At 37.9% G+C, this 11,435-nt stretch overlaps 1 protein-coding gene across 1 annotated transcript in view; it reads left to right on the top strand.

Annotated features, from left to right (window-relative positions):
- The window catches only part of PM20D2 (peptidase M20 domain containing 2), a 25,954-nt gene extending 16,142 nt beyond the window's left edge, over positions 1-9,812 (top strand). Inside the window, exons 6-8 of the mRNA XM_011984464.1 lie at positions 2,226-2,361; positions 6,027-6,134; positions 6,349-9,812. Of these exons, the coding sequence (XP_011839854.1) occupies positions 2,226-2,361; positions 6,027-6,134; positions 6,349-6,503 (399 nt within the window). The 3' untranslated portion in view covers positions 6,504-9,812. The remainder of the gene's footprint in view (positions 1-2,225; positions 2,362-6,026; positions 6,135-6,348) is intronic.
- The last annotated feature ends 1,623 nt before the right edge of the window (positions 9,813-11,435 follow it).

The following is an 11,435-nucleotide window of genomic DNA, read 5'->3' as shown; positions in this document are numbered from 1 at the left end:
GCTGGGATTACAGGTGTGAGCTACCACGCCAACTGGTTTTGAACCATAAAGTTAGCAGTATTTAAATACCATTCATGTACTGCGTAAAGTGGAGTGAGTTTTAGAATTATACAAGATAAGAATCTTGCCCTGGAGGCAGCCTGTTTAGGTCTAGTTGGAGAAACAGGATCTTGACCCATAACTCAGCCTAGCTGATTCTATAACCTTTAGAAATGTTTAGTGTCTTTGGCCCTCCATTTTCTTGCTTGAAAAATGGAGATAATAACAGTCTATCTTAGGGTTCTTGTGAGAATTAAATGAGATAATGTTTCTGAAGGGTTTACAGCCCAGCCTTCATTTATATTACCTTATTTTTTTTTGTTCTTATTAGTCTAGAGATGTATGATTTAATTCATGTAGTAGCAGTATCTCACAGTAGCAGTAATTCTCAGAAAGCATATGTTACGTGTCCTGAAAGTAGTATGGAATGTGTCATGAGGATCAGAGGTGGGAAAGAGTGGTCTGGGGCAGTTAACCTTGGAGCAAGGTTTTGTGGAAGACTGCAGACCTGAATTGAGTTTTGAAGGGTGAACGTACTTTCAGATATGCATAGGAAGGACAGAGACTGACAGTTCTTAGGGAATATAGTCAGCAAAGATAAGAATATAAAAGCTTACGTTGTGTTGTAGTGAATAGATAAACATGTGGACAGATGTAGGAACAAAGATGTATTCTCATTTGCGACTAGAGAAGATGGGTATAGATTTAGTGAATGAAAACTATGAAGTGTCCATAGCCTAGACAGTAAAAACTAAATATTTATTCCCTTATTTATTTATAATTATAAATATTTATTTGTGAAATACATATGCATGTGAACTATTATCATTAGGCAATATCTCAAGGCATACAGTATTCCCTTATGGTAAGGTTTGTTGTTACTGGATTTGAATCTATATTTAATTTAATTTAATTTATTTTTAAAGTTTTTTGTAGAGATAGGATCTCCCTATGTTGCCCAGACTGGTCTCAAAACTCCTGGGTTCAAGTGATCCCCCTGCTTTGGCCTCCCAAAGTTCTGGGATTGCAGGTGTGAGCCACCTTGCCTGGCCTGAATCTATATTTTAAATAATCTTTTAGTAGTTTCTTACATTTGGCTGACTTGTAAGGTCTGATTCAGTTGTCATAGTTTCTACCATAGATGTTGCTAAAAGAAATGTCATCTCTGCCATTTTATGATTGGCTTTTGCTAATATTGGTGTTATCTTTAGTTTGAGGGAATATTGCCAGTTTTCATTTAATCAAAACTGAATCTGTAAATCCACTTACCTGGGCACATAAAAGCTGCTTCCGTATCTTTATATACTGAAATTAATAAATGAGGACTGTTGTCAACCCTTCCTCATTGCAAATCTTCTACGTTTCCCTCAGAGTGCTTTTCTACCTCTCACACCAGGCAGTGATGTCAGTGTCAGTTTGCATATTGAATATTAGGAAAGCTTAATTTCTTTTTTTTGGAGACTGAATCCTAGAGCAGTGTTCCTCAGAGTGTGGTTTTTGGGTCACCTATGTCAGAATGTCTTGGAGGGTGCTGGTTAAAATAAAAATTAGGTTGGTCGCAGTGGCTCACGCCTGTAATCCCAGGACTTTGGGAGGCCGAGGCGGGCAGATCACCTGAAGTCAGGAGTTCGAGACCAGCCTGGCCAACATGGCGAAACCCCATCTCTACTAACATACATAAACAATTAACTGGGCTTGGCAGCTAGTGCCTGTAATCCCAGCTACTTGGGAGGCTAAGGCAGGAGAATCACTTGAACCTGGGAGGCAGAGATTGCGGTGAACTGAGATCGCACCACTGCACTCCAGCCTGGGCAACAGAGTGAGACTCCATCTCAAAAATAAAATAAATAAAAATTAATAAAAATTTCTGGGCCCTCCTCACACCCTATCTAGGTGACTAAAGTTGACACTCACTAGCTAGTACAGAACTTGATGACATTGTGGGGTTTAGTGTATATGTAATATAAAAGAGATAGAGGCCTAGGAGCTCTCGTTATAGAAAATACATCTTTTTTTTTCTTTTCTTTTTTTCTTTTTTAAGGCAAGAGATTTGAGAGTGTTTATATCTGGAAGGGAAAGTATCTTATCTTAAAACCTCTTCTTATTAGAGAACAGTCACTGGTTTGAAAATTAGATAGTGAATTTGAGTTTTTTATTTCAAAGTTTGTTTTGCAATTTTTTATTAGGTGGAAATTAAAAGTGGAGGACATGATTATTACAATGTCCTTCCCAATAAGAGCCTATGGAAAGCCTATATGGAAAATGGAAGAAAACTAGGAATAGAGTTCATTTCAGAAGATACAATGTTGAATGGCCCTTCAGGTAATTAAGTTCTTTTTTTAATATATTGAGCTATTTGAGGAAGAGAAATACCGTCTTTGGTGAAATTGGTTTTATTTAATGGTTTGGGAGGTAGGGAGGTACTGCTGACATTTTTAATATTTTCACAAACTTTATGATTAGGAGAAAGAAACTAATGGACTCTTAAGTGAGTATAGAATGTCAAACGAGCCAATTTGATTTTAGAAATAGTCAACCTACATTTTAGTCTATATTCTAAATATTTTCTAATGTTTAAGTTTCTTTAGTTTTAATTGTTAAGTAAGTGGCTAAGGTGGGATATAGAATTTTAATTCATTCTCAGTCATCACTATAAGCAGGTTACTAAGTACTTAGTTATCTGGGGCATTTTCAGTTTCTGAGGAGCAACAGACAACTAGAATTGAAATAAGCATATTTGGGGTTATGTTAGTTTATTTTCCTTTTAAAAGCATATTATTACTAACACATTTGCAAGTTAGAGATGTATCTTCTGTTTTAAAAATAGATGTTGATGAAGTAGGCCCAAAAGGACTTGGTGGTGAAATGGGGTATCATTGTCTTTCATTAAGATAAGGAGTTCAAGAGAAAGAGCAGGTTAGGGTAAGAGGGGGTTGTTATAAACTAGTATGTTAAACTTGAGGTGCTTATAGTATTTCTAAGTGGAGCTGTTCAGTACCTGTTAAATTTAGAACCCAAAAAGATGTCTAGTTTGGAGATTTAGGAGTTGTCCATATATGAAAGGTAATAGAAGATGTTGACGAGGTTGCCCAAATACATAAAGGAAGAAGATTCCCAGAGATCAGACATTGGTAGTCAACAGTCAACAGAGTGAAAGCCAGACAATCAGGAGAGAGGAGAAGGAGAGTCATGGAAGCCAAGGGAGAACAAAACTTACCGAAGAGAAGGAGGTGTAAACATAGTAGGTGCTGTAGAGACTAAATAGGATGAGTATGGTCTAGTGTCCGCTGGATTCTAGTAATTAGAAATTCACAAATTGTCTGGAAGAAAATAGTACAAGACCAGTGGTACCAGATGCTGGGTCTCACTTCTCTACCCAGTGCATTGACTGGTGAGATAGTGGAAGTAGCAAAGGAAGACTATTCTTTTTCAAGAGAGTTAGCTTTCAAGAAAAATAGAGTGGATACAAGCCTGAGGGAAATATGGAAAATAAAATAGTTTTTGTTTTTTGTTTTTTTTTTGAGACGGGGTCTCACTCTGTCGCCCAGGCTGGAGTGCAGTGGCGTGATCTCAGCTCACTACAAGCTTTGCCTCCCAGGTTCACGCCATTCTCCTGCCTCAGCCTCCCGAGTAGCTGGGACTACAGGCATCCGACACCACGCCTGGCTAGTTTTATTTTTTTTATTTTTAGTAGAGACGCGGTTTAACTGTGTTAGCCAGGATGGTCTCGATCTCCTGACCTCGTGATCTGCCCTCCTCGGCCTCCCAAAGTGCTGGGATTACAGGCGTGAGCCACTGTGCCTGGCCACGAAAATAGTTTTTAAGGGAAGATACTTGAGAAGTAGATGTACTGTTTAGGAAGAAGGTCAGGGAGTTCAGAGACTTTCCCTTTAGGAAGTAGCACACAGTGAGCATTGAGCTGGCAGGGCTGAGGGATTGAGAGAGAATTGCCACTGAGAGGAGTTGGCCAGGGACATCAGAGTTTCATGTTTTCTTTTGTTTCTGGACAGCATGAGCGCTTAGCTCAGCATTGAAGATCATGAATTTGTTGTTAAGGCAGTCTTCATGGTTCTCTTCTTTTACCCTAGCAGGTTTCTGCAGTCTAGCTAAAGAAGGGAAGACACACGGACAGCCCTACCCTGGGTTTGGGTTTTATATAATGGACAAATCAGTAGGATAAAGTGGCTGTGATTTTGGTATGATTTATAGGCTCTAGGGTCTATCTCCACTAGTAAGATCTTAAAATAGGCAACAGGCTTTTTTTTGTCCATCCTATTTTGTTTTGTTTCGTTTTCACACTCAGACTGTTTAGACTCTTTAAACACCAGAGAGGCTTTTTCCGTCCTGTTCACTGATGTCCCATCACTGTGCATTCTCAGTGTCTGGAGCCGTTTCTGGCACAGTTAAGTGCTTAGTGAATATTTTCTGAAGCAGTACTTTTATAGAGGATACTATGCCTCAAAGTCTGGCCTCAGTCTGCATTTGCCACATAACTAGCAGCTGTGAGACTATCAGCATGTTATTTAATACCCATAAGCCTTGGTTTCTTCATATTTAAAATGGAAACTGTTCTAAATGTTAATGAGAATACATGCAAAGCACTGAGGATTGTGTTTGGAACGTAGTATTCCAGATAAATGTTAGCTACTCTTTGTTACATATTCCTTTATTCTCTTACCACTCACTGTGTAGTCTAACTTTGCCTGCATGGTGTTTGACATGTAATAAACATTCAGTAAATATCCATTGAGTGAACATAAGGCTTTGTTTTTACTGTGATTTCTTCAGCAAGAGTCTGTGTGTCAATCCTGTGAGAAGCTAGATGCACAGTCATTTCAAATACTATTTCTTGCTGTATACAGCCTCATAATCTAGTTTCTGAGATAAGCATGAACCAAATCATCCAATACATGGAAAATTAAAAAGTCCTGTAAAGGACAGCAATACATCTCTGTGAGAGCCTGTCCTAGAGGAATTTCACTTTATGGGGAGGTGAAGTAAGTAAAGCTTTGCTGAGAAAATGATGCTTAAGTTGGAATTTGAAGGTTAAGTAAGAGTTACAGGGATGATGCAGGGATAGCATGTGACGGTCCTGTGACGGGGAGAGCATAGTGAGTGTCTAGAGTGACTGGGGCATCGAGGGTAGTGGGAACGTGGTATGAGATCAGGTTGGAAAGGTAAATGAAGATTGAAAAAAAAAATCAGCAAATAGAGTAGATGCTGCTAGACCAATTAGGAAACTTTTAGTTCAGGCAAGAGATAATGATCGCATAGACTGGAGACAGGTGTTGGTGATGGTGATGCAAAGAGCGTTAGGATTCTGAGATATTTGGCAGATACTGTTGATAGGTGGGGTGGAGGTGGAAGAGGAGAAAGATCATGAGTTTAACTTTAGATATGTTAAGTTTGATCTACCTTGAAGACATCCAAGAGAAGATACCAGGCCGGCAACTGGATGTATGAACATGAAATTTAGAAGAGACTGAGAAGAGATTTGAGTTGGTGATTATTTGAAGCAATACATACGGACAAAATCTTGAGAAAGAATATACAGTGAGAAGAGAAAGGGGCCTGGAATGGAGTCTCCTATAACTAATATTTCATCGTCAGGTAGAGGGGGCTGTATCCCCAAGAGAGACAGAAGAAGGGGCCATCAGAGAGGCAGAAGGGAAACCATGCAAGTGCTGTGTCACAGAAGAGAAGAAAGGGAGTAAGTAACAGTGTGGAGTGCGGCCTAAGAGGGCCGGTAAAAGCCTTGAGATCAGGCAAGGACAGGTTTATAGTGACCTTCATGAGAGATGTGACTGATGCAGGGGAGTGTGTGGCAGACTCAGTGGAAGGTGAGCCCATGAAAACACGAGCATATGGACAACTCTCCAAGAAGCTCACTTCTCTGGGTCTCTTCTAACAGGGACTGTGACTTCATAACTCAAGAATACTTAACCACATATACTTAAATAGACTTTTTTTCCTTTGTGTGTTCCAAGGATCTACGGATTTTGGAAATGTTACTTTTGTGGTTCCTGGAATTCATCCATATTTTCACATTGGATCTAATGCCTTGAATCACACTGAACAGTACACTGAAGCTGCTGGTAAGTGTTGTTGTATGTGACCGTTTTGGCACACGCACTCTTCTGTAGTAGCTGCCTTTCTGTTTAACCTACTGTTTCACTACATAACATCGCCTCAGTGAATACTGCACTGTGGGGGGCAGTTGGAGAGCCAGTTGAGATACGGATAGCTAACTTGTGAAATTAAATACAGTTTAAATAAGTAAGAACGTATTTTATTTTCTCTACCTTTTAGGGTCACAGGAAGCTCAGTTCTACACTTTGCGGACGGCCAAAGCCCTGGCAATGACAGCACTGGATGTTATTTTTAAACCAGAGTTACTGGAAAGAATCAGAGAGGACTTTAAACTGAAACTTCAAGAAGAACAGTTTGTAAATGCAGTAGAATAGAAGGAAGACTTAGGGACCGCTTATAAATCAAGAAGATATGATGATTTTTTTTCTTTTAATCTCTTTTAATGAAGGCATGCTTGTTTTTTAATCTTAAAGGAGTCAAATTCTTTTTACCTGATAAGTGAGGACAGGGTGTGGAGAAAACATATTACCTCATATCTGAAGTGAAAATTTTTGCAAATCTGTACTGGATGGGATTATGATATTACAGGAGCTGGTGTGTAATGCCATTTCTTTTCTTTCCCCCGCAACCACTCACCTTCACAGTAGTGATACCATTTCTTAAACTACCTGGAGGATACATGGCATCATTTTAATAAAATATTTTAATAAATCTTTTTATAAGCCTTACATGTTGTCTGTATTTTTAAAAGCTTAAGAGATTTCAAACCTTGTATTCAGAATTGACACCTATGAGAGTGTTTTGTGGTATAGGGTGGTAAACTTGTTCTCTAATCGTGTATTATTCCTCTACCAGATTGTATATTTGAAGCCAGTATCTATCTTTTTTTTTTTTTTTAAGACAGAGTCTCGCTCTGTAGCCTAGGCTGAAGTATAGTAACATGATCTCGGCTCACTGCAACCTCTGCCTCCCAGGTTCAAGTGATTGTCTTGCCTCAGCCTCCCGAGTAGCTGGGATTACAGGTGTGTGGCGCCATGCCCAGCTAATTTTTGTATTTTCAGTAGAGACGGCATTTCACCATGTTGGCCAGGCTAGTCTTGAACTCCTGACCTCAGGTGATGCACCCGCCTTGGCCTCCTGAAGTGCTGGGATTACAGGCATGAGCCACCACACCCGGCCTGCCAGTGTATTTTTAATACACACGTGTGTTGGTATTTTTAAATTGTTACAGTGTCTAGCATATTGCTTACTCTGAATATTCAGTACTTCTTGAATAAGCAAATATTGCTTCCTTGCTTGGAATCATCAAAGTTTAAAGTAGCTTCGTGGATGGACCATGATCCTAAGATGAGTTTTAATTGTGATTATAGTCATCTCTTGTACAGCCTGGAGAAGAAAAGATATACTTACTACTTTGCTTTGGGTACACATAAGAAAACCTCTTTTTAAAAAAACTTTTTATTTTTTTTACATAATAGAGGCAGGGGCTCACTATATCTTCCAGGCTGGTCTCAAACTCCTGGGCTCAAGCAATCCTCCTGTCTTGGCCTCCCAAAGTGTTGGGATTTCAGGTATGAGACACCACACCTGCCCATTTTTGTTTTGTTTTTTAATGGGCAGGTTCTTACTCTGTTTCCCAGGCTAGAGTGCAGTGGTGTAATCACAGCGCACTGCAGCCTCGAACTCCTGGAGTCAAGCAGTCCTCCCACCTCAACCTCTTAAAGCACTGGGATTACAGGCTTGAGGCACTGCACCTGGCCCTGACTCATTTTTTAAAAAGGTTAGGCTGACTTAGTGCAAAGTTTAAAATTATACGATTCTTAAAATGCAGAATTAGTTTCTAACCTAAACTAGAGGTATAGGTGGACCTGCTTGAGATATCTTTTGTTTTTATGGAACATTTTTATTACACGCCTTTATAGTTTTTCATTGTTCATGCCCTGTACTGAAACCTTTTTCTCAATACCAACTCTCGACTGTGTTGAATTTATAGACTTTAAAAGATATTATCTAAATTAATGGTTTAAATATACAAATTGAGAATATTTTCTTTTTAGTGGTAATTTTAAAAGCGGGCCTTAATATGGGACCTGCTTTTAAAGTAAAATAATTATGTGGTACTATGAATTACTAAATTGCTATATACCATGTAATAGTGAGTATAGCTAATATTTAGTATGCCTTTTAAAAATTTTGGACTGCCTTTCAGTTTTAACAAATTCTCCACATTATGTGAACTACTCAAGAAATTTTCCCTTTTTAATTGTCTCTATAACACTCATAAGAGCTAGGGCATTAGGATAAACTAGAATATTTTATGTTTATGAATACTTGTATACACTTAAAAGTGTTTTGATCTCCCACAATTTCCCAAAGAAATGTTTATTTATTAAGAGTTGTGTTGATATTTTAACGGTTACAATTTCAGCAGTTGAGTTCAGTGAACATTGGTTGAGGAGTGCATATTTCTAAGCACTGGGTGTAAGAAGGAAAGACACTGCAAGAGGAAGAACTAAGATTAACATAATTTCTTTAGTTTTTCTATTGCTTGTTATGTAAAAACTGGGTGGCAGTTCAGAAGGAAGATTGTTGTAACAGAAGAGTGACAACCAAGAATTTTTTGATCATTAAATCAGATTTTGTAAACAGTGGCAGGAACATGGACTTAAAACAAGGCTTGCTTATTTGGTTTTGTCAAAATTTTATGAAAATATGTGATATATATTTATACTAAAACTATATAATCCTTAGATTTAGAAAAGCAATCAGTTAATGTCTTTAGCGCACTAAAGCAGTATTAAACACAGGTACAAGTTGGAAATTGTAGAAAACTGAAAGAAAACAAAAGACAAAATGTGTGTGGTAGGGAATTAAAGAGTTTAAGATATTATATAAAATTACGTGTATTTTCTTCTCTTTTACATAAATCATTTGTGAAAAGTGTGCTCAACTTTTTTACAAGAGTGATATTAATTAGGATTTGTTTTTCAATATAATTTGGAGACCCTTGGTTATCCAAATAAAAATGATGAGTCTCTGTGCCTGTTTAAAAAAAAAAAAGAAAGAAAAGACAGTGTGTGTGCCCCAGAAAGCTTGTGGTGGGTAGTAAGTTTTCACAAGATTTATTCATCTGAGAAACGCTGGGACTGAGGGAACATCTGAAAGCTACCATCTTGAAAATTTTTGAGGAAGTGTTTCTGAAATATTTAAAAATACTTCAGTCACTTTAGTCATTTTGAACAGCAGAAATTGATGCAAAAAGTTTTTTTTTTTAAGGATGATTGTCTAATTTTGTAATATATTCTTTTTTAAAAACCTGTCTGATGGTGTTTTATACATTTCTAACTTTTTACCTGAATTACCTCTTTAGTCTTTTGGAAAATATCCTACATAAGACTAACCTTTAAAACTATCAGATTTTTGTTGTAAGATAAATGTTATCTTTGTACTAGATAGCAACCCTTTATAAGGTTGTAAGGTATGATAAACTGCTTCTTTATTACATACTTCATAGCAAGCATTTTGCAGTCCAATTATATAGTTGAGGATGGTGTATTTTGGTATATATGAAAATATTTTCAAGTAAGCAGTCTACTACCATCAGATTATAAGCTTTTTTGTAATATTTTAATAGGTACATAAAATATGTATGAAAAATCTATAATAAACATGTTTATCTGATAGCAATTATCTTGCTTTTTTAATGACATGAAGATATATATGAAGATAAAGCACAATTACCCAAATCCATTGTGATACACTATACTTTTTCTTATGCATCAGTATCATAGATGTTGACTTGCTTTTCTATTATGTGTCATATATTTTAAAAGAACAATTAAGTTCTTTTGTTGAAAAATGAATGTTTCACTAGTCTCAGAAGCTAAAAAATTGCAGTGCAAATTGTACATGACAGGAGGTAAATACAGAGTTATAGTATTGAGTCCTTTTTTAAAAAAAGTTTCCACCTTCAATACAGAGTAATTCCATGTAATAACACAAATGCAATGGAACAGGTTTTTAGATCCTGGTTAAAGTATAAGTGCCTCATATGAGAAAAGTCACAAATGTCCAGGTTTCTTTGTTTAAACTGGTTTTTTATTTTTATTCTTACTTTTGGAGACAGTGTCTCGCTGTCAACCAGGCTGGAGTACAGTCAGTGTTGTGATCACGGCCCACTGCAGCCTCACCTTCTAGGCTCAAGCAATCCTCCTGCCTCAGCCTCCTGAGCAGCTGGAACTATAGGCATGCACCCAGCTAATTTTTAAACTTTTTATACAGATGGGATCTCAAACTCCTGAGCTCAAGCGATCCTCCTGCTTTGGCCTCCCAAAAGACTAGGATTAGGGCATGAGCCACTGAACCCAGCCTTAGACTGGCTTTCAAAATAGAGCCCAAATCTGTTCTTTTTTTAAAGAGATTAATATGTAAGATTAGCTTTTGTTAGTTCAATAGATCAAAGCACCTAACCACCTTATAAAAGAAACCTCAGAAATATAAAATAGAGATTATCAGGTCAGGGTCTTAAGTGGACAATAATCTTGTTGAGGTCAGAGACAGTAGACATTGCCTCCCTGGACGAACAGTCGCATTTGGGAGTTTGAATTTTTTTTCTGTTTGTTGTGTTGTTGGTCACTGACAACATATTTAGCTCAAGAGAATGGAAAAGAGTTAAAAACCTGCATCTTTTCCATTTGCATTTATTTAAGATAAACCAAAGCTTCTAAATTGACTCACTGGTTATTGCCTGAAATGATAAGGATTCAGGATTAACAGTAGCCTCATGGCATGTCATCTGGTCTGACACTTTCCTTGAAGAAAGATCATGTGTTAGAGTACGGAACCTTAAAGAGTTTGATTAGAAGCTGAGTAAAAATCCTTGAGTATAAATAGTTAAGAGTTTGCTCATTGGGCCTGGCACGGTGGCTCACGCCTGTAATCGGCACTTTGGGAGGCCGAGGTGGGTGGATCACCTGAGGTCAGGAGTTTGAGACCACCTGGCCAACATGGTGAAACCCCGTTTCTAGTAAAAAAATACACAAATAGCTGGGTGTGGTGGTGGGCACCTGTAATCTCAGCTACTCGGGAGGCTGAGGCAGGAGAATTGCTGGAATCCAGGTGGCAGAGGTTGCAGTGAGCCGAGATCGTGCCATTGCACCCCTGCCCGGGCTGACAACAGCGAGACTCCGTCTCAATGAATGAATGAATGAATGAATGAAAGTTTGCTCATTGCCTGAGAGCACGATAGGATGCCAGGAAGAAGTGAACTCAGATGCAGTTGAAACCTAATGCTTTAAACTAATATC

This window comes from Mandrillus leucophaeus, unplaced genomic scaffold (genome assembly GCF_000951045.1).
Source record: "Mandrillus leucophaeus isolate KB7577 unplaced genomic scaffold, Mleu.le_1.0 Scaffold268, whole genome shotgun sequence".
In the NCBI taxonomy this organism is placed as follows: Eukaryota; Metazoa; Chordata; class Mammalia; order Primates; family Cercopithecidae; genus Mandrillus; species Mandrillus leucophaeus.
The sequence above is the reverse complement of the archived record's forward strand: the minus strand, read 5'-3'. Positions and strand labels throughout refer to the sequence as shown.